This window comes from Equus caballus, chromosome X (assembly GCF_041296265.1).
Source record: "Equus caballus isolate H_3958 breed thoroughbred chromosome X, TB-T2T, whole genome shotgun sequence".
Taxonomy (NCBI): Eukaryota; Metazoa; Chordata; class Mammalia; order Perissodactyla; family Equidae; genus Equus; species Equus caballus.
This window is the reverse complement of record NC_091715.1, coordinates 131,571,782-131,595,518: the sequence shown is the minus strand read 5'-3', so window position 1 is coordinate 131,595,518 and position 23,737 is coordinate 131,571,782. Positions and strand designations below refer to the sequence as shown.

Genomic DNA, 23,737 nt, shown 5'->3' with positions numbered 1-23,737 from the left:
TCATGCGAAGGGAACAATATAAAGTCGTCATTTTACCTATAATTGAGCTCAGCGTGTACAGTGGTGATCTTTGAGATGCTGTCCTTTCTGAAAAGCTTCAATAGGGGTCATCAAATACAAGAGATTATTCCATTGAACACTATCAGTCAGGTTGAAGAAGTCAGGCCTTAACAATCCTGTAGCTGGCACTTTATTCCTTTCTGTATATGGCATTTCCATGGTGAAGATACCTCACAGTGTTTCCATATTAGGATTTCCCAGCCATCTGTGTTTTCCTGGACATTGTGCCTATTTTCCAAGGTTTAGAAGCGTCTCTGCCTATCATTCGTTTTATACTTTAGTAGTACCTACAGAGAGGATTGAAAAGGAGGCTGTGTTTCCCCCTGCCTTTCTTTCTTGTAATCATTTTTACCCTTCAGCATTAAACTAGTGACCTGCTAGCATCTGCCCAGAAGATTTGCTAGTGTTAGACCCATATGCTTCTGGTCATTAACAGTGTGGAATAGCTGTTCCAAGTCGTGTCATTCACAGGCTGTCATAAGAACCCCAAGGTACTGTGCTCTACTCTTCCAATAAGCTCAGCTGAACTCCTTGCCGACCAAGAGAGAGTGCCACAGGATGGTTCTTGTTCTCTGTTCCCATCAGTTCTCAGAAACCATTACAGCCCAGAGAAAGCCTTCTTAGAAAACTTCCCAAAGCATGTCTGCTATTTTCCATTCCAACACCTATGGGATTTATATATGATATTTCATCCTGTTCCATAGGATAAGTTATCTCAAGCCCTGTGCACATTACTGATGTACTGCAAGTGTTTAATAAATGTCAGCCATTTCTATTATCGAATATCCATTATTATGGCTGAGCCTCTGTAGTGGCCCACAGGATAAAATAGCTGTGAAACTTGGGTCTGGGATGCTCTTACCAAGCAGCAGCTCATTCTCTGACTAGATTGCTATGTGTTCTCAAAGATCCCATAGGGCACTATGATTACTCCTACTTCAGTACTCATCTTGCCAACAACACTTGCACATTTATCTCTCCTGCTTCTTTAACCAGATTGTAAACTCTGAAGAAGAAAATAGCTATGTCTTGTCCACTGCTCTATCTAGTGATTAGCATAGTGTCTGAACGTTTCCTGCGTGTAGTAGGTGTTCAGTAAATGTTTGCTGAATGAATGAATGAAATGTCCTAGTATCAAAGGTACTGAATGACTCCCACAGACTGAGAGTGGTCCCCAAAGAAGGTGTGTGTTCTCCAGTTACATTCCCAAAATGTAGAGTTAGCATAATCAACATATGTGCTATGCATACATGCAAAGCATTAATATTAGCAATTATGCTCCAAATATTAACCTCAGCTTGGATGCAACATAATTATCGCACTTAGATATTAATTACAAATCCTTTGACTGGATAGTAAATAGCTATCCTTTCATCATCATTGTGCAATATCATTACTTATTGGGTAAAATATGCTTAGGGTAGCAGCCCCTAAAAGGCACTTTCCCTCTCAAGTAACTGTCACACACACCCATCAACTGTGGTAGGTAGCCCCTTCTTAGCACATCTTAACCCTCTTTCCCTTTTCAGTTTTTCCACCTGCTATTGATAGACTCACCAAATTATACACCTAATCTCAGCTTCTCTTATTTTCCTTTAACTGGTTAGTAAGATCCTGAATAAATGTTTCTTGCTCCTTTTTTATCGTTACTCCTATTCCTTTCATAATAGCTTCCTATGGTATATATGTTGCCATCCATCCAAGCAATAATCTACTGATTGCTGATACTTGACAAATACAGTCCCTGCTTTCTTTGAGCTTATAGTCAAATGGGAGAAACAGATCGAACTGCTAAGTACAATCAAGTGCCTACTCAAGGTCCCCTTTTTACTAATATCTGACCACTACCAGATGAGGACTACCATGAACAGATCACTGTTGCAGAGCAGCGTTCTAGCAGTATTTTTAGATATGGGCATTCACAAAACAACAAGAAAGGCCTGGGGACTAGGAGGTAGACGAGAAGGAGGAGCACTAGAATGAGACGCTTTTTTAGTAGTCACTATCCAAATTTAAGCTCTTGCAATTCATTGCCTGGCAACGGGAGAAGCGGCTTCACTCCTCAAAAGCTGAGAAAGAGCAGAGGAGTGGAAGAGCATTTCCAGAGAAATCCCCTGTGGATTTCTTAGCCAGATGTTTACAAACTAGTGTTTAAATTCTTGAAGATGGAAGATCCTAACCTGTGTTCTAAGGACGACAGATTAAGGACAGAAAGAAAAACAGACTTTACCCAAAAAATGAGTTCGCAGAATTGCAGTACCTGCCACCAGCCCATTTTAAGAACCAAACGCCCACATCATCCACCCCGAAGCAGATTTGATGCTGACTGCAGGCACGAAGTGATTGTCAGTCCTGCTCTAGTTTATACATGGGAGTGATACGACTTTGTTAGCAGCCATCACTGCACTGATATTTTATTCAGGCACAAAGTAATTGTACTTTATATGAATGCAAATGTCCCAGAATACTGCCATTTGTTCCTGAATTTAAAACATCTGCTTTAGAAAATTCTATTCCTTATTACAGACTAAGCAGCCCTTTACAAATCTTAACCTATTTAATCCTCCCAACAACCCTATGAAGAAAGTACTACTATTTCCCCCATTTTAAAGATGAGGAAACTAAGGCCTGGGGTTACAGTACTTGCCCAAAGTTACCCAGTTAGACAGACCTGTGTTCTAATTATTGCTCTTCCACTTTCTGACTTTAAAACCTGTTCTCTCAACCACTATGCAAAGTTGCCTTAGTATAGAACATAAAACAAAGAAGGAAATAGTGTACAGTACAACAGTTCTGGGCAGCTATTTGCCGTTAGCCTTTAGTTAGGATTGTTTATCCACTTTTCCTTTTCCCAGTGTGTTGAAATGAAGAAGCCAAGATGTTTGATCGAGGTGAGCATATCTTAAAAACCAGGTTTCATGAAAAGAACAACTTGAGGCCTAATATGCTTGTTGCCTGATTCTACTTTTTTTTCTGTTTTTTTTTTTTTTTTTTTTAGTTTTCTCTTGCTGGTTTTCTTTTTTCTTTTTAAAGATTGGCACCTGAGCTAACATCTGTTGCCAGTCTTTTTTTTTTCTTCTTCTTCTCTCCAAAGCCCCCCAGTACATAGTTGTATATTTTAGTTGTGGGACCTTCTCAGCCTGGCCTTATGAACGTTGCCATGTCACACCCAGGATCCGAACCAGCGAAACCCTGGGCCGCCAAAGCGGAGCACAAGAACTTAACCACTCGGCCATGGGGCCGCACCATTCTATTTTATAAAGATCCAGCACCTAGTCCATTAGTTTATATCCAAAAGGGACTATCTTGCAGTGAATACCACCAACCTCTTCTTTACACCTAGATCAGGGCCCTAAACTTCTGCTACTGGCTAAACCATCCCAGGCATTTGGTTAGATACGGTTGCTCCAAGTCCACTTACTAGCAAGGCATGTTGCCAGGGAGTCCTCTTGTGCCCACTTGCCTCACATAGTCATGGTCGTCCAGTGAGTTTGGAATACTGGTACAGTTGACACTTACTGCTGTTGACCAAGTTAACTAAGTTTAGCTAGGTGAAGTGTAATTCACAATTTAAATCATTCTTTTATCTCTCTCCTTCACTATGCTTCCTTTCAAATAATTCCTTTCCAAACAACATCTGAAGTTTGGCACTAAAGTGATTTTTCTATACTATTGTATTTTATAGCACATTGTAGCATTTATTTCTTTTTTAACATCCCTTTTTCTTAAAAATCCTTATCTTTGTTTTGGCAAATTGAAAACAAAATGTGATCCATAGCAAAGAAATGAAATAGGAACCCTTCTACACTATGATATTCAGCCTGAGATACCTGTGTTCTACACGGGACAATTTAAGCACAAGTCATAGCAAGTTTTAAGCCCCCATGAAAAACACATCAGAGTTCAGCACTAGGTTCCTGGCTAAACTCTTCTTGATATTTTAGTGTTTTAATCTTTATTTAATGTATTTTAATTAAATCATCAAAATAATAGCATCTCCTTTGGAAAGATGTATTCTTCATTTATTCTTTTGTTCAGTACAATGAACTGACATTTCTAATATGTTGAGGAGAAGATTTCACTTTCAAATATTACTGAGATAAGCCCTTGAAATTTACTGGCCATCAGGATTTGCTGCTTTCAATGATGAATTGTGGGCACACTTTTAAAAGGTATTCTCCTTACCTATTTCCTTTCATCTTGACCTACCGTTTTTTATGAATAGCCTTTCATGTATAATTCAGGAGAATATTAGTAAAGGTTAGTTTTGTTTCTTTGGGCAGAGATGCTGGTTTCTAATTATAATGCAGTTTGTAACCACAGTGAAAATGAAAGCCCTGATAACTATATATCAGTAGGAGCCTAAATATCATTTTATGACAAATCTCATTCTTTAATACTTCTGCAAAGACCTTAATAACCTAGAATGTTTTGTCCCTTCAATCTGTCAGGCCATCAATCCATTCATTCAGCAAATTTGTATGAGATGAATACAGAGCTTGAGGCACTGTTCTGAATGCTGGAACACAACATTGAACAAAACATAATCCCTGTCCTCACAGAGCTTGTGTTCTAGAGGGAGTAGACAGACAGTAGACAAATAAACAGATTAACATATAATTTGCTTTGGAGAATAGACCAGCAGGGTTAGGGGGACAGGGTGTGTTGCGAGATAGGGGCAACTTACATATAGGGTGGTCAGGGAAAGCCTCTCTGTAAAGGTGGTATTTGATGGACAAGAGGGAAGGTCCCAAGTGGATATCTGGAGGAAAAATATTCCAGACAGAGGTAGCAGCAAATTCAAAGGCCCTGAGGTGAGAATATGATTGGCAAGGGGGACCAAGCTAGGAAGTCAGTGTGAGTGACATAAAGTGAAAAAAGAGGGCAAGTGATAGATGACAGCAGAGAAGTAGCCAGGATCATGTCACATAGGCCCTTATCTTCCAAGGCAAGGACTTTGGTTTTGACGCTCACTAAGATGGGAAGCTGTTGGAGAGTGTTGAATAGAGGAGTAACGTGATTTGTCTTATGTTGTAAATTAATGTTTTACTACAAGTATGGCTTTTATGGCACTAGTGGCCAGCTAACACAGTCAATTAGCGAATGCTATCAAAGAGTCCACAATCTGCCGCATCCCTCATTGATTTTGCTTTGTTCCACAGCTACAGAATGAACCTCAGACTTTAACCAAACATCGTAGGCATTTGCTCTGTGGGTCACAATGGAATTAGCAAGAATGTGTAATTAGCTCAGGCCATCCCATCCGTACTGCAAGGAGAAAAAAACCGAGTATGTTCATTTAACTCAGCCATCAGCAGTGCAGGAAAAACAACTCCCACTGAAGTGAGTCAGTAGCATCATCATAAACCAAAGCAAGCATATTATGCCTTAAGTGATGGCTCAGTGGCCTTAAGGAAGTAATGCACCTTCCTAAGCACCTAATTTACTACCAGGTGCGACTCAGGCTCAGGGGAAATCGAACCCATTATTTCTTACTCAAAATACAGTAAGTAACTGTGGATAAACATTAAAACTATTTAGAAGAACAGAGAGTTAATGTTGCTAAGAAGACAAATATGTTATCTGCAGCAGTTCTCACACTGGCTTTGTGTGTATGTCTGTCCTCCACTGACTGGTTGCTGTTTGCACACCCATCTGTTTGCTTTCTCATTGGAGTTGCACAGGTAATTCGATGTGCTTGCACACAAACACCACAGTTCTGATGGCTTCACACCTGTTTAATTTGTTTCCTCTTGTTTCTTTCTAATGCTAGAAAATTAGCAAAGTCCCTGACAATTGGGCATGGCCTATGGAGCTGCCCCCAAAGCTATGAGGTTTGAAACACTGTTAATGTTTACTCAAAGTATTTATACTGTTGTTTATTCGGGTCACTTAGCTTACAGCCCCCTGTTCATTCCTTTTTCCTATGATTTTCACCAAATGTCTGACTTCTGTAAACATTCGCTCAATAGATTGGAACTGCAGAAAGTATAACTTCAGTGACACCAAAGTGTGTTTATAGCATATTGGTTCTGGGGATTGGAGTACTAGTGATCTCACCATGCAGAAAGGTGATTTAAAAATGGAGCTTTATTATCTTGTATTGGCACCTAGTGTACAGTATCACTTCTAGTTCAGTATAATTAAATTGACTTGTGTTTGGCTAGTCATAGAATGTACTGCTTTTATGTTCTTCTAGCTATTATCACAGTGGCAACTTTGGTCATTCTGGTGTGATTCTGAAGGATCTGTTTTTAGGTTTCAACATAAGCTGTTTCCATTCTACTCTGTACCTTGACCTAGGATAGTTACACTTTTTTTCAGAGATCGGTAAGTGCTTAGCTGCTGCTGATGATGACAGGAGAACACTTAACTATAACAGATGAAATTACCAAATGAATTCTTTTGAATGGAATAAAGGCTCCATCAGGTTATCATAGTACAGAGATATGCATCCACAGTAGGTCTGTCTCTTGCTTGGCCACTGTAGACTGTGGAACTCAGTTTTGATCTGTTGTCCCTCACCGTAAGAACACACTTTGGGGCGCTGCATGAGTCCTGGCTGCAGCTCAGGAAGTGCTCTTTAGACAATTGTCTGAGGAACGCATCTGCTGTTCCCAACGTGCTGACCAGCATGAGTGTCAACATGTACTTTAGGAAAAATAGTGCATGTGATAGGCACTCAAGAAATTTCTGTTGACTTGAATGAGTGTAAGCCCCCCAAAATGGTATAGAAAATGATCTGTCTTCTAAGTCAACCAGAGATGATACTGCACATTCTGCAAAATAATAAACATTATGTAAAGATGTTGTTCGTAGAAGCTGGGACTCGCTAGGCAAATGACACATTGTGATTCTGTCCACAAACCAATTCCTTTCTGGAGCCAGAATTTTTACCTGCTTTACCTAGAGAACAGTATCGAATAGCTAGACTCATCTGAAAATGTTTTGTTTGATATGAACCAGCACATGTAATTAAATGTCTTCTCTCCTTGCCTGAATAATTGGCGTTTGAGAGTCAACCAAAGAACAAGTCCATGTCTCCTTTTTCCAAGGGTGGGCTTCAGAGCAAAGAGAAGATGGATCCATGACAGGGCGGGGGAGGGAAGAACTGGGTGTTGAACCCACACAACCCTCTCCCTGGAGACAAAACTTGGACAGCAAAGGAAAAGGATGTACATCTGGTACACCCTGTCTCCCTTACCATCATCCCCTTTCCATCAACTGACTTTAAGTCGGAAGTCAGCATTTAGCAGGTTCTGCCTGAAGCTAAGTGAGGGAGTTTAATTCTGAGGACTGTGATTCCCCTGAAGGGCCACATCCTTCTCTTTCTCTTGGGGAAGGAGTGTTGTTTGTACCCTCCTGATGCTGAGGGACGTAGTAGGCACCATCATGTGGCAATATCCCAAATTTATTCTATCTGAGAGGTTAAAAAAAGAGAAGTAATCCAACTGCTGATGCGAGTCATGAATAGATGATGTAACTTATGATGAGTTGGTGATACAATTTATCATCTACCAATCACAGGTTCTTAGAATAACCTTTGTACGGGATCAATATGAGCCATGAAACTAGATACGAATATATTATGAACATTTAAAGTTTTAGCCCCCTTGATTATCTTTAAAGTAATATATACAGCATATTTATGTGTAGATTTTTTATCACCAGCCATCTGGTAAAAATTAGTATGAGATAAATAATTTAGCTTCCTTCTGTTCAGATACAATTTCATTACTCTCTTCCTTGATGCTGCGAACAGTCTTCAAAAATAATCAATTCTAAAGTGCTTTTGCATTCCGGCTGAAGCTGAGCCTGGAGGTTTCTGACATCCTGACGTTTGACTCTTTTTCCTCTGTATGCTGTGAAAAGAAGAGCTGCCAATTATTAGGAAGTGGCCCCCAAAGAATTGCATACCTGGTGGCAGCCTCTTGCACACGCACACTGCTAAATCACAGTGTGGGGACCCATGACATGCAGCAGCTTGGATGTTCAAGAAGTCATTCTTTCGAATTAAAAGAAATAATAATAATGCAGAGCTTAAGAAAGCAACTTGGGAAAGATTAGTTATTATTCTCTGTGACCCAGTAACTCTCTCTAATCACAGTGAAAATTCCAGCCTCTGAAGCTCAGTAATTGGTTTGGAGGAAATATTTTTCCATTCATAAGAAAAATCTCTGCTAGTTTTGGTCCTGGCCTTATTTCTCCAGTCTGGCTTGAGTTGAAGAATTCTATGCTAGAGTTGTAGGAGAACATGTGCAGGATTGGGGAAGGCCTTGAACACCAGACCAGCGAGTTTGGATTTTCTCCTGTAGGCAGCAGGGAGCCATTAAAAGATTTTGAACAGGAGGAATGTAAAAAATAGGACTTGATTTGGATGCATGTTTAGTATAAAAGTGCAATGATAAGATATATTAAGGGAGTGTTATGGTTCTGTTCACAGCATGAATATAACTGGAGAATTCGTCTTGACTAGCTGTCTACTGCAGCTTTTACGGCATGCAAATTTTCAGGGCCAGCTGTGTAAGAGCTTGATGGTAAAAGAACAAAGTAAGAATTGATAATGTGAATATGATTGTAACGAGAGGCAGTTTTGGTGATCAAGGTCATTGGTAACGCAGAATAATAATCATTTTAAAGGGTTCCTCTTGAATTATTTGTTATTTTGTTTGAGTTCTTTGGAACCACTTCGATGCTGTATAATTACCTTAAGTTTTAAGTGTTCCCTGCAGGGATAATTTATGCATTTTGCATTCTCATGCAAATGCCATAACAGTCTACACTGTTGAAAATGAAAGCTGGAAATTATTCCAAATAGGTCATGGTTGTGCAAAGCTTCTGAAGTATTAATCATTTTCATATAGTCCCAGTTTATATTATATTCTTGCATTGTGTTTTCAACTATGGTAATACTTAGGTAACAAATATGTGAAAATTTAAATTGCGTATTTTGATAACTGTAATTTGCCTATTTCAAAATTTAATGTCATCAAAACCCTTTTTAAAAAATTAATTTAAAATTGTTGCAGTATTTTGGGAAATACAGAACAAACCAAATTTAATTTAAACTAAGCTATTGAAAGCTCATTTAGGAATTGTAGCTGGATACTTGATCTCAACACACCTATAAAGCACTGCATTTTTAGAATTCAGGCTTCACTGCGGTGGTTTCTACATAACCATAATATAAGGTGATGATGATAATAAACGACATCACAGGTGGGGGCAGTTTGGTCTAAATAGAGAACCATTGTCTTGTTTACTGCGACATCTAAGCATTACATTTCTCTTATGAAAATATAATTCACTTTACGATAGCAACCTTCGTATTTCAAAGTGTCTTATTTTAATGAACTTTCACAGGACTTCTTTGCACTGATCCTGAGTTTCTCATGAGACCTGGATTTCTTTTTTTTTCCTTCAGAGATAGATGTGCATTACGCTAAGGAAAATCTCCAGGAAGGTTTACTCCTCTGTCTGTCAGGCTCCTCCATAAATACTAATGTACAGAAAAACGTTACCTGCGCTGGGCGGCCTCTCAGATTTTACCCTGAGCTCTGAGCACAACTGGGAGTTTGGACAGGAAATAGAAATTTTCTCCAACAGATGAGAGAGGCAGACTTAGTTTTTTACCTTCCCCATTAAACCCTTGGCCACGGGGACAGTGGGATGGTAGGCGTTTCTCAAAGGCCCCAGGATTATGAAATTGGGAAAAACAAATCATCACATTTACTTTCTCTGTTTTCACTTCCTCTTGTCTTCCTTTATCTCTTTGTACCCCCCTCCTGCCATCCCTCTGTCCCTCTGTCTCTCTCTGTCTTGAGCAGACAGGCACACATACACACGCGAGTCTGTTTGGGTTGATTTATATTTCTCCTTACCTGCTACCCACATCTGTACCTAAAAAGGCAGAAGCCTAGTTTCAGTAAATGTGCTCTGGATCACCCTTTAAAAACTTCTAGAGTAGAGAGAATTTCACTAGAAAGGAAAAAAAACCCAAATGTGCTAAAATTCAGCCGTGAACATTTTGCAGTAGAAGAATGAACTTTTCATGGCATGATGTAGGAGAAGGTTAAAGTAACATGTTTATGTGAGATAAACGGAGGGCTGCCTGGCATGGTAGAGAAAGCAGCAGGCCGGGAGCTGGTGAGCTTGGCTTGTACTCAGTGTTGAAGCCCTTCCTTCCTTCTGCAACCCAGGACCAGTTAGGAAGTGTCTTAGAGATCAGGTTGCCTTAAAATAGGGGCCTCTCACATGTCAGCACCAGCTACCTTAAACTGATTCCAGCTTCCTCTAGAAGGAGCTGCTTCCCTGTTCTGAATTCATTCTCCAGCAGAAAGTGTAAAAGCCAGGTCCAGTGTATTAGCATCTTTTGCTCCATTTCTTCAACTGTGAAAAAAAAAGCTCTCTAAAGAGGAAAAAACAGGTCTACCAAAATCATTATAATCATTACCTTTGTGATCATCATCATTATTAAACTGTCCCTTATCTGTCACTTGAATGCTATAACTGTTTAAGCAATTGTAGAAAACTTTAAAAGTAGGCACTGCTTAAACGAAAGGTTCTATTAGATGTTTCATTATTGTTGTTATTAGTAACCTACATTATGAAAGTCGAACTAGCAAAACAGTCATTTAGAACAAAAGAAGTGAGATAATAGTGTTGTACTTTTTGTGGCATAGTAATTAAACTGAGACATGTAAATATCATTTGGCCCATTAATACTGGATTATTTTGCAAATCTCTTTAATATCTTGTGGGTTCACTAATACACATTATAGTAATTCAGATTTTAGAATCTTAGGGTATTTTAAGCCCCAAATTAAAAGCTCATGTATTGTTACCCTTGAACAGGAATCACTGCTGAAAGCAATTCTCACACATACATTTCATATGTAACAGGAACCCCTCTCAGAAATGGAAAGATGCTTCTCTTCTCCATTTGTTTCCATCAACAACCACTAGTTTTGATACAAGTTTCAAGTTGGGAGTGGGGTGGGAGATGCTGCACTTTCTTATAGATCTCACAAACTGGGAGTTAAGGCGAGGGAAGGGATGCCATAGTCAATGAGCACTTACACCTGTGCTAGCTGCGTTCCATGCCCTCTGCAATCTTCCCTAGGAGGCACATGGTGCTGTTCTCCTCTTACAGATGCAAGAACACAGGTACGTTGCCCAAAGTCAGAAATCTGGAAGGTGGAAGAGGCAGATTTGAACAGAGCCCTTCAGTATTCCAAGAGGCAGGGCACTCAAATAGGAGGAGGGGCCAAACCTTCAGCAAATGTTGGAACTGGACATTTAGAAGAGAGTTGACATCACAGCTGTTGACCCACAGTGACTACCATTTGGATGAAAAGGCACACTTGCAATTGAGTTTATAAAGAAATGACTTGTTAAAGGTTTCTTTCCTGTGGTTTTCTCACTTGTGAGGTGGGAGGACTCCTCTCTCAGGCCAGAGGGATGTAGATCCACTCTGAACTTACTACTGAGAGCTGCTGTCAAAATTGAATCAGATCATTGTATATGCCAAGGGGCCTCCCACAGTGCTTGGCATGCAGTAGGCTCTCACTAAGTAATAGTTTAAAATGAATTCTTCCATTTGAGTCTTAATGAATCGACTTCCCCCATTTAGACTTGTGGTAAGTGACTGTTGCTAACATTGTCTCATTAGCTACGTTAAAGGGGCAAATGAGGGTAGAAATGCACTCTTTTTGTGGAAAGATTACTCTCTTTACAACTTCCTATCCTCAGAAGTAATTTGCAGGTGTAATGTGATGCGGCAGTCCAATACCCCTCTGCAACACCTTTCTCATTCTTGGTTTATAGATGAGGCCTTTGCACCTTGCCCTGTGATTCCAGGTTTTATGGTTTGCAGTGGAAAGCACACATTAGCGACTTCCATTTGAGCAGTCGCTGTTGTCTAGCGTTGCTTTCCTACCTGTTCAAGAGAAAAGATAAGAAGTTTCCTTGGAAAGTCTTTGAAGGAGTGGACTCATGGTTATTGTAAGTGACTCTCTTTTACAGAGACAGGCCCTATCAAATTTAACACAACCGCTATCCAACACAAAATTATGATCCTCAAACTGCCCGAAGTACTAGAACATGCTATGCAACCCACCTTGGTATGATTTTATTTTTAATAGGCCCCCTGCCTTGCCAGTTTTTTCAGTTGATCTTCGAGGAAAGAACCTTTCTCCTTTGTGTGACAGTTTGTCGGATCTCTTTGAAAAGTTTTCAGAGTTCCCAGCCTTTGAATTTTCAGACAGGAGCTTGCAACAGCTATTTAAAAAGATAGAACCTACTACGCTTATTCTCTCGCTGCCTACAAATACTTCCAAAGCCATTCTCTTGCAGATGGATTTAGATCCCACTCTGAAGTTATTACAGAGAAGAATACTGCCACAAATTAGAAAACATCCTAGTAGTAACAGAGAATATTTATCCAGTGGGCACAAATTAATTCCAGTAACCAGTAAAAAGCCAGGAAAGTTTATTTTTAGAAATCATATCTGCTATTTGATTCCCATTTCAAGACACATAGGTCAGCCTGGCTATAAGAAAGCCAACATCCAGAGCTAAGATACATAATAGACAAAAAAGTTTTAGGGAGTTATTCACTTCAGAGAAGTGTTCCTCACTTCAAAAAGAAGTAATTTTCCACAGATTTTTGTTAAAAAATGAGATTTAATGTAGTAAGATTTAATGAATAATGTAATGGTCACAGTCTCTCTGCAACGTATCTTATGTAAATGAAGTGTGTCTACTACTGCTTAATTGGATTGCCTCAACAGTTTATCTCCTTCTGCAAGCTTTGGGTCAGGCTAACACCGTCTTGGGCCAGTTAGCCTTGGAGACCTGTGGCCCATCCCTCTCCTGTGTCACAAATCTCAGCAAGTTACTTCCATTTCGAAATGTCTTTGCTGACCAGGTTTGGAGCTGAGAGAGGCCTTTAGATCGTGTAATTTTAATATCATGACAAAAATAACTCCTCTTAGGCACTGTAAGGGATGCATTATTTTTTGTTTTGTCTCCTGCTTTTTTTCTAGCTTATTTCAATGTGTTTTATAAAACAAATTGCTTTGTAAAATTTGACAGCTTGAGTAATCCATTGCATGAGACCGCTTTACAGAAATATATGAAAATCCAGAACAAGCCAATACAAAAGACTAAACGAACTCTGGGGCTGGAATATGGTCATATCTGCATCCCAGTTCTGCTTTAAACAGGCCATTGGTTGACAGAGTCCTTAATGTATTTTTTCATTTTTGTTTGTGAATAATTGAGGAGAAAAAGCAATACTGTTCTAGCATATTTTATGGGGTCAACATAAGGTAAATTAAAATATCTATTAAATATCTTGGAATATAAAAATGCTATGAAGAAATTTCATTGTAACCATGGGAGGGAAATTAGTCCATGTGCATATTCTTAATTATAATTTGTGTTCCTTTACCAATGGTTGCTAATTATCATGTGTTCTTTTGAGTCATTTTGTTGTGGGGGATTTTGTGAAGCCCGTACGTAAGTACTGCATTTCTTCGATGCTGTGGCTTGCGGCACTGCAGCCTTTTCAGCCAACTGCAGACAGAAATGAGAAATGAAAGGGAGCAAAACAGTTTTCTGGGAACCAAGCGTGGAGGAGACCACAAAATACAAAGTGTCATTCATGTGCAGCCCTAATTTTGGCCAGAATTTATATCTTCCATGTTAATAAAACACATATAGGCAGACTCTTTCTTTGTAAATTGATTCCACAGTGAAAAAGAACCTTGAAAAGAAAACAAAATTTATTTATTTTGCCCTGGTTTCCTGGGCTTGTATTATCGGAATTAATCCCACATTTCATATTTATGGAGCTTCACAATTTTCAGAACTTCTTTCACATACATCATCTCATTGGATCCTTGTACAACAATCCAGTAAGGTCAGCAGGACTGGTAGGGTTTTTTCCTCCCATTTTACAAAAATCAAGCTAATAGAATTTAATGGAAATGCTTAGCTATTTGCAGACCCAAAGACCAAGAGTGGACGTTTAATGCCTATATCTTGATTAACAGGAAATCTCTTTATTCTTGCAGCTTAAGCATTGTTTTTCTTTATTGTTCTCTCTTCTCTTCCTCCCTCTCCCCCTCCCTCTCCCTTTCCTCTCTCCCTCCCTCTCCAGTTTTTTAAATTGAATTTCTCTGTAGGCTGCTTTCCTCTTTCTATCACCTACTCTCTCTGCTCTCACAGGCAAGTTCTGACTTGTCAGTCTCTACTCCAGCCCTCTCTTCATTTAGTGCCACATTGAACCCTTTTTTGGATCTGTACAAAGGAACTTCCAAGTTCTCTGCATATGGTATTCCATCTTTCATTTATTTCATCAAATGTGTGTTGATCATTGACTTTAAGCCAGCCTATGCTAGGAGCTGCCCTCAGGTATCTCACAGTCTAGAGGATATTTGAGTGAACAAACAATAGTCTGTTTATCATGAATTAATCATTTTGCTTAGCTACAGTGCGCTGGATGAGTATTGATTCCCTCTCCTCCAACCTCTCCCTTCTTGTGCTTTGATCTTAGTAATAATGAAGTTCATTCACGTCAGATATACCCTGGGAGAGAACATCAAAGTCCTGAATATAATTATTAATCCTGAATTTTGAAATCACTGATAGAGGGGAAGCCTATATAGAAAGTATAGGTAGTTACGTTGTCACCCCATGGGTATGACTTATACTTTAAAATTCTATTTTTTTGTTTTTCAACAAAGTTGAAAATCTAATTTTAATCTGTGTATTTTTCCATTAGGCTGAGGAATAATTGATGCACACAAGTCAGACCAGCTTAAATCACCTGCTAACTTTAAGTCTAGAAAATGAATTGTCATCAGAACATGGCTCAAAATTAGAAGAGCGAGCCCTTGCTATTGGTAGTAATTGTTAAATTAATTGGATCATCTAGCTACTGAAAATGTGGCCAGAAGAGAGGAGGTAGAAGAAAAGAAAGTGAGAGGGTTAAAGAGAGAGAGAGATTAGTTATGATATGTTTATAGAACCTACTGAAAAGAGGAAGTCATGTTTTACTAGGTTCAATGTTTAGAGTTTCTTTAAATGCCCACTCATATATCTATAAACTGTTTTTGTTTCTGTGTTCTCTGATGCCTACTTTACAAGACTTTATGGGGGAATACAATGAAATGCATTGAGAAATGTCAACGGATGTGTGCACTTGGCATAGCATATACAGATGGGAAAGGTTATATTTAATGTGCCATACTGTTGTCACAGGCTTTGGTCAACAGTCAACGGGCTTAGTGTTGCCATTTTATGTATGGACAACCTCAATAGACTCTGATGCTCTCTCAAGATCCAAGGGAATCAGTGCAGTCCATTTAAAAAATACTTCTTTTGAGAGAAATGTGTTAAAAGGAAGCATTTACAATATACGTGGCAATCCTCAAAACTTCCCATCTTCCTGAGATACAGATGCAAATGAAACACTGCCACCCTATCAGTGGTACCATAGCTGAAAATACAAAAGCAGGGGGAAAAGAGAATGTATAAAATAGCAGTATAAAAATCTGCTCTTAAAGCCTATGTTTGCCAAGTTACTTCTTTTAATCAGGAAGGCATTTAGTCATGATGTGTGTATTTTGGTATCATAGATGTGTTTAGAGCACTGAGATGACAAATAATGTACAGACATTTTTTAGCTCTCACCTTTTTGGTTATGGCTACTGAGGATGTAGCTGCACCTCACCTGCTGAGGGACGTTGCCCTCACTCGGTTCCCTTCAGGGAAGCCACCATCACAGCCCATGCCCTTTCTGACCTGGCTCCAGCTCCAGGGGGCCAGAGAGGTATTGCACCCTCTCCATACTTTGCCCTCGGTGCCAGGGGCAACCCAGGGCACTGTTGCTTCTTTTGACCCTAATAGAGAATAGCAGATTACACGAGTCCAAAGCCTTTTGTTCTGTAACAAAAATGTTTTCTGGCACACCATTGGATCTGGGAGTTAGTTGCATATAATCAACATTACTGATTGCATTAATGCCTTCTTCACTTGCCTCTCAAAGTCTGCGTGGAGGTCTAATATGCCTTGATAAGGGTAGCAGACCATTACCATTTGTGACTGTAAGCATTCTCCAATATGTTCTATTGACCTGATATTGAGGGTTTCAAATGTTTTCTTCTTGTCAGTGATATTTCAACCTCCAAAGAACCATTTCCCTCCTAATAGTGAGTAAATTGGTAAAAAGGGGTATTAGATTTTGCTCCTGGATCTGCTTGTTCTGCAAATGTGTATTCTTCATTCCTTACCCAAAATATGATCATTATAACTAACTGGTATGGATTCCTTAGATAAAAAGGTTCAATATTCACTGCGAAAAAACTAACCTTGAACTTTAAGGGGAATAGAGATAATGATATAGAAGAGAGATTTTAGAGACAGGTTGATTATTTCATGAACTAGAAAGACGTTATTCCTCTGAAAAAAAATGTAGATATGCAAGAGAGGTAAACAACTTTGAAGAGAAATCAATGCACAAAAGGTTAGAAGATATAAAGGACCTTTTCTTTTGTAGTCATGCCAAGTAATTCCTTAGTGACTGTGCAGGGAATGCTTCACATCTTTTTAATTCATTCATTCATTTATTATGTTAGCAGGTATTTATCTAATGCATATTAAATACAAAGCACAGTGACTCCTGCTTCTATTTAGCACCTACTGTGTGTCAAGGCCACTATGGTACGTTTTTCAAGAGCGCTAATAATTGTCTCCAGGTCAATCAAAGGAGATTGATTCCTCACCATATGTCAACCTGCTATCCTCTGAATAGGGCTTCCCTGGTTAAGGTCAGATCAATTTCTATTATTTGTATGAATCACTGCTGAGACAGAGAGAGATGCAACTGCACCCCTCTTCCCTTTGGTGGCCCTTCCCATGTTGGGTGGGATGTTCGCATTTTTCCACATTTGATAAAAATCAAGCCTCTTCTGCCTACTCATTCCAACACTGGATAAAATGACAGTGTCACACACAGAGAACAGAACACTCCTTTAGTTGCTTCAATATTCTTTTTTTGGCCTCGTTTTTCTTCCTCTCTACTGGGTTTTTGAGTCCAAATTTAGTGGTGATGACTAAGAAATTGCCAGGATGTGACAGAGCATGCAGTTCATTGAGTCCTTCCTTGCCATTTTCCAATAGTTGTAACAATTACCAAGTTTTTCCTCCTAATGTCGTAGGTGCCAGTATCTGTGTAGTATCTGTTATTCTTAACAGATGCTAAATCACGCATGCAGGATCTGCCCATGCGGTGACAGCTTCCTTCTACATACAACTGATTTCCTTATATCGTATTAAGGAAATTCCCTGAAGACTTTATTAGTTGATACTTATGAATCCTGGAATTTCCAATACTTAAATCTGAACCTCTGAAATCCAAATCCTGTGAACAATAATCGAGTGGTCTACTGTGTGCTAGGCAATATGACAAGTTATTTATGAGGGTGAAAAGTGAATTCAGAAATAAGACAAGTCTCCTGCCATCTGGAGCCAATCAAGCACACTCTTGAGTCACAGGGCCAAGCTAGAGATGTAGATGAAGTTTCCAGGAGCACAAATACGGATGTAATCACTTCTGACTGGGAGAGATCATATATGATTCCAGAGGCAGTCATATGGGAGCTAGACCTTGAGGGATGAGAGCACAGCCAGTAGGTAGAGAGAGATAAGAATGATATCCTAAACAAAGGACATTAATGGCATCTGTAAAGGTGCAGAGGCACACATGATTCTGTGCTAGAAGATGAGACAGAAGGCCCGGCAGTGACTAAATTGTGGAGAATTTTAAATGCCACATCAAGTTGTTGTTTTGACTGTAAGCAAAAGGCAAAACCATCAAAAGTTCCTGAGGAAGAGAAGTTTGTTTTAGGAGGGAAATCTGCTAGCAGAAGAGGAGAGAGCAGTCAAGAGGTTATTACAGCAGGCCAGTGGAGAGGTAAGAAGGGTGCAAACGAGAGCAGTGGCAATGGGAATGGAAGGGAAAGGTCATGGACTGGAGAGCATGTGGATGAGCTTCAAGGCCCCCTGTTTTAAGTGTGAGCAGTTGACAGGATGGTGGACTCTAATTCCTAAGACGGGACACAGAAGTGAAGGTGAGAGGAACTGGGGCTCTATGCTTTGAATATTTTTCTTCCCCCTTTTCTGTTTTGAATTCCTACCCATCTTTTAAGGCTCAGCTCAAATAACACCCTCCCTGTGAAGCCTACCCCTCCCCAGTCCCCCAATCCGAATTAAGTCAGGCTTCCTCTGTTCTCATACAACACCTCCTTTATGCCTCCCTCTCTGTACTTAATGGCAGCACACATATGTCCAGGTCATTTAGGAACATGTCTGACTTCTGCAAATACATGGTAAGCTTTCCAAAGCCACATCTTATTTACCTATGAATTTTTACTACCACCGGGGCGTATACTGGACTGTCAGAAAATGTGTATAAAAGAATGAATGAATGAATGCTGCTGTCACACAAGAAGTGAAATGCAGCCCTTTTGGGGGACCTGCCTTAGAGCACAGAGTGATCCCATCTCTTGGTTTTGTAGTCAGTCATACGGTATGTTTATGTGGCTAAACAGTATCGCTCGCCTTGATCATATATGTTATTCACCATATTTATTTTCAGATGGTTTCTGACTCTTCATGAAAATAAAATCCACTCTCCAAGAATGAGGTTCTTTTTTCCAAATGGTGATTTAATTCCCAAAGAATTTCAGCACCATTCTACGCAATTGTCCTCATCACTAGAGGAAATGTGGAGACCTTTAGTCAAATTTCTTTATAGGCATACCTTGGCTTTCCCTATGTAAAGAATCCTACAAAGAGGAGTTTTCACAGCCCATAAGTAGAACGCTTTGGTTCCTACCATGTGATAGTTGCCTTAGAAGTACATTTCTTCTTGAGTAGATTGAATTGGTGTGAATCTTCTGAGGATCTGTGAAGTGTGCCCCTAGGCTGAGATGACCCCCAAAGATGACTACAGTCTGTGCGCGCTGGAGGCCAGATGAGGGGAATCAGTGAGATCACTGAGTGAAACAGAATTTCGTGGATGCCAAGAAAAAAGAGAAGAAAATTGTTCAATTGTGTAACTTTCAGAGAAAGGCTGCCTCTTTTGAGGATTCTGTCCCTCTTTGCTGAAGTGACTCTCTCAGCGCATTTCAGATCCTGTTGGTCAGATGGTGTAGTACATTACTCAGAATGATACCTAATATGAAAATGAAGGAAGATAGGACCATGGAGGCACTGTTCAGAGAAGCCCGGTGTCCAGAAAGTGTGCAATAATTTTACAAAGTATTGTTTAGGGTTTTATCAAAGGTTATTCCTGATAATGTCTCAGCAAATTAGCAAAACACTAATGGCTTCCTTGGTGCCACTGTCACATGTAGCTCAGTTCACATTTTTCTCATTATCTTCGACTCCAAGTGAATCCTCTGCTACTCTATGGATTACTCAGAGATTAAAATCTGCTATTCATTTCATTTTACTTACAAATGACCATTTTTAATAGCTATTTATTGCATACACACGCATATAGAAAACTTGAAAGAAGGCTTTCTTTTTGTTTTCTTCTGAGACAGTCTGTTGGGTCAGGAACCCTTCGTTTATATGGGCAAGTCCAAAGAAAACATAGCCAAATATGTGGCAGGAAATCACATTGCAGGGTTCAAAGTCTCCCCAGCTACTCTCTCTCGTGTCTGCTTGTAGAATTACTGTAAATCCTTTGCTTCTATATTGATTTGCTGTAACTGTTACTGTAAGGCAAGGATGGGGGTGAGGAGGGAATTTTTTTCTTTTTTAAGTCAAGGTCCAATATCTAAAAAAAATCAATTTGGTTTACCTAAAAGTAAAAGGTAGCCTTTCTTTGTGGCATCCCTTTAGAAATATAGGCAGCCAGCATTATAACATTGTAACGAAGATTTCAGCCTTGGGCAATTGAAGATTATAGTATATAGTAATGGCAGAATCTATGAAAATTAAGTGCAAGGACCAAATGTTTATTTTCTCATATTTAATCCGAAAGAGCACAAAGCTTCATGTGATTGCTTTATGCTTGTCTTTTCGATCTTTGGTTCCTGTATTTGTCCAATACACTACACTTATGTGGCTGGTTCTAATTTCTCCATTACCTTATTACAAAGAGAGCTCATTATTGATCAGTAGCACTTGTACTTAGGGCTTTTTCTAAAGTATCATGTGAAATGTTATATATAGTATTGGTTTCCAATGATAGCAGTTTATGCTATTAAAATTGAACACCGGTGATACACGCTTTAACGAAGTATGTCCTAAATGCCTGAAGGGCGATACCACATGGTTCTCAATGAAATTCATAGTTATAAATATTGAACTTTGGTTTATTTACTTTTCTTGTAGGAACATTTCACACCTGAGTGCAAATTCAAAGAATCAGTGTTTGAAAATTATTACGTGACATATTCATCGATGATATACCGTCAGCAGCAGTCAGGCCGAGGGTGGTATCTGGGTCTGAACAAAGAAGGAGAGATCATGAAAGGAAATCATGTGAAGAAGAACAAGCCTGCAGCCCACTTTCTGCCCAAACCACTGAAAGGTAAACGTGATCTTATAGGAGCTGTGGATTAAATGAGTATCAGTCTTTCAATTAATCCTTTATCACACTTTTGAAAGTGGAGCATCATTCTACCACATTAAAGCATTTATACAAAAATTTAGTAACATTTTACCACACTTAAAAACATTAAAGCATTGACAATAGTATCTAATCTCCCGATTTTAATTTTTCCATAGTACATCGTGATAGAGCAACACCTTACTTATGTGAAAGTAGCTTAATTGCTAACTCAGGACAGCCAAAAACCCCACATTATGCTGAAATGGTCCCTGGGCGGAAACACAGTTGCTAAAACGTGTCCACATTTAACACTTATTAGAAAGCTCTTTAGGCCCTCTCTAAGGCCCAACAATATTTTCCCAACAGTTTTCATTCACTGTTTTGTTTTCCAGTCATTATTAGCCGATCAGTAGCAAATTAGAAAGGATGAGGGATAGGAATGGGCTGCAGAAGATAGGGATGTTAGAAGTAGTAAGACATGGTGGAGAAGGGATAGAAAATACGGGCAAAGCCGAGCAAGACCTTTAAGAGGTTACCGACCGGGGGCTAGAAGAAGGGTTTAGAGTAGGGGCAGACTGCCCTATCAAATCAACAGTGCACTGCTTAATAGCATATTTTCTGGAGCCAGACTCCTTGGATTCAAATCCCAACTTCACCCTTTACTAACCGGATGGTCTTGGGCAGGTTATTGATCTGTGTGTGCCTCAAGATGCTCACCTGTGAAATATGGGTATGAGTTCCTCCGTCAGAGGACGCGTATGTGGATTAATTGAAATAATGCGTGTGAAGCACTTAGAAGAGTATATAGCACAGTATAAATGTTCCATGAGTGTAAGCTAGTACTGTTATTTACAGCACAACAGTAACGAAATTTGCATTTATTGCATTAAGAATTGTGCTAATACTCAGACTCTTGGAGAGTTTCTTTTTAAAGTATGATAGAAATCAGTATTTTCAAATGTTTAAATTTTAATATTTGGCTTGCACAGCATACTGTACATCATATTTAAACTTCTAAGAGCTTTATTAAATGCATTTCTCATTAATCCTCTCATATATATAACCATAAGTGATGGAAATTGGCATTAGAACTCTTTACACGCTACTGCACCAAGGCTAGATTTTGCTTAGATTCAGTCCACTCTCTACTGAGTCCTTGAAAGCAGCATTTTTCACGTTTGGCTTAAAGCATGGAAGCCTAGTAATCAGAAGAAAAGTTTAGGGCCAGTGTGGTGTGTGCATATGAAGGCCTTTTACACCATCTGTCTGTGCTTTTCAGTGGCCATGTACAAGGAGCCGTCGCTGCACGATCTCACGGAGTTCTCCCGATCTGGAAGCGGGACCCCAACCAAGAGCAGAAGTGTCTCCGGTGTGCTGAATGGAGGCAAATCCATGAGCCACAATGAATCAACGTAGCCAGTGAGGGCAAAACAAGGGCTCTGTAACAGAACCTTACCTCCAGGTGCTGTTGAATTCTTCTAGCAGTCCTTCACCCAAAAGTTCAAATTTGTCAATGACGTTTACCAACAAACAGGCAGAATTCACTATTCTGTCTGCCGTTAAACCTTCTTATCATCCGTACTCAAGCCCCATAACTTAGATAGAGCTTGTGCAAAAGAATGCCAGGCATTATCAGTGAACTAAATCTGGGAGAAGGACTGCCCAATTTTCTCATGATCTCACCTATACTTTGGGGATGACAAACCAAAAATATTTCACAGCACTAATGCTGATAAAAATTTGTTCTCCAACCAAGAAAATTTAAAAGACCACAATTGCTATTCAAAAACGAAAAACATAACAAAATAAAATTAACTGCTTAAATGTTTTGTAGGGGCAAACAAAATTATGTGAACTGTGTTGTTTTCTTGGCTTAATGTTTTCTATCTACGCTTGATTCAAATGTATTATTTACTTTGGTATAGTGCAACTTTATGATTTATGAAATTCAATGGTTCTATTGACTCTGCGTCACTTAATCCAAATCAACCAAATTCAGGGTTGAATCTGAATTGGCATCTCAGGCTCAAGGTAACAGTGTTCTTGTGATTTTACCAGTTTTTTTTAGATTTGTAGTATTCTGGTCAAGTTCTTGTGCTGTACTTTGTGCGTAGAAATTGAGTTGTTTTGTCAACCCGTCAGTAAATATTTACTTTAAAAAAAAGATTATCCTCAAGTGTAGATTTCTCTTAATTCCATTTGTGTTATCATGTTAAACTATTGTTGTGGCTTCTTGTGTAAAGACAGGAACTGTGGAACTGTGATGTTGTCTTTTGTGTTGTTAAATAAGAAATGTCTTATCTGTATATGTATGAGTCCTCCTGTTGTTGTATTTGGCACGTGAATATTGTGTACAAGGAAATGTTCAGACCGGTTACCCCTAAACAACATATACTTATACTTGCTTCTGGAAAAGTGTTTAAGACTTAGCTAGGTTTCCATTTAGATCTTTATATCTGTTGCATGGAAGAAAGTTGGAATCTTGGCATAGAGTTGCATGATGTGTAAGATTTTGTGCATTAATAATTGTTAAAATCTGTGTTCCAAAAGTGGACATAGCATGTACAGGCAGTTTTCTGTCCTGTGCACAAAAAAGTTAAAAAAAAAGTTGTTTAATATTTGTTGTTGTATACCCAAATACGCACCGAATAAACTCTTTATATTCATTCAACGAAAAATCCTTCAATGTATTTATTCAGTGTCTTTTATGTGCCATTAACTGTCATAGAAACGGGAGTTAAACATTGAATTACGTGCATCAGGTCACTACACTCAGGTCATCTACAGTCTAGACATTCATATTAACATGAACACTCTTTGAAGTGTGGTTATTGTACTAATTATTGTACTTGGACTTCATATTGGGGCAGAAAAATTCTCATCCCCATTCAGTGATGGAATTGCAGAAACGAGCCCTATTTCTAGTATTCTCTCTGCCATTCACACTGTCATTTCCCCTGTCTGTTGCTCATTTCTTTCGGTAGAGGAAAGAGACAGGGCTAAATATCTAAAGTCCTTTCTACCTCCAAGAGCTGAATGAAAATG

The 23,737-nt window shown here is 39.2% G+C and overlaps 1 protein-coding gene across 11 annotated transcripts in view; it reads left to right on the top strand.

The window, feature by feature from the left end:
* Window positions 1-23,370, top strand: part of FGF13 (fibroblast growth factor 13) — a 488,885-nt gene extending 465,515 nt beyond the window's left edge. For all 11 annotated transcript variants that reach the window (XM_023634065.2, XM_023634068.2, XM_070258070.1 and 8 more), the window contains 2 exons: window positions 20,473-20,671; window positions 21,972-23,370. In XM_023634065.2, the coding sequence (XP_023489833.1) occupies window positions 20,473-20,671; window positions 21,972-22,108 (336 nt within the window). In that variant the 3' untranslated portion in view covers window positions 22,109-23,370. The remainder of the gene's footprint in view (window positions 1-20,472; window positions 20,672-21,971) is intronic.
* The last annotated feature ends 367 nt before the right edge of the window (window positions 23,371-23,737 follow it).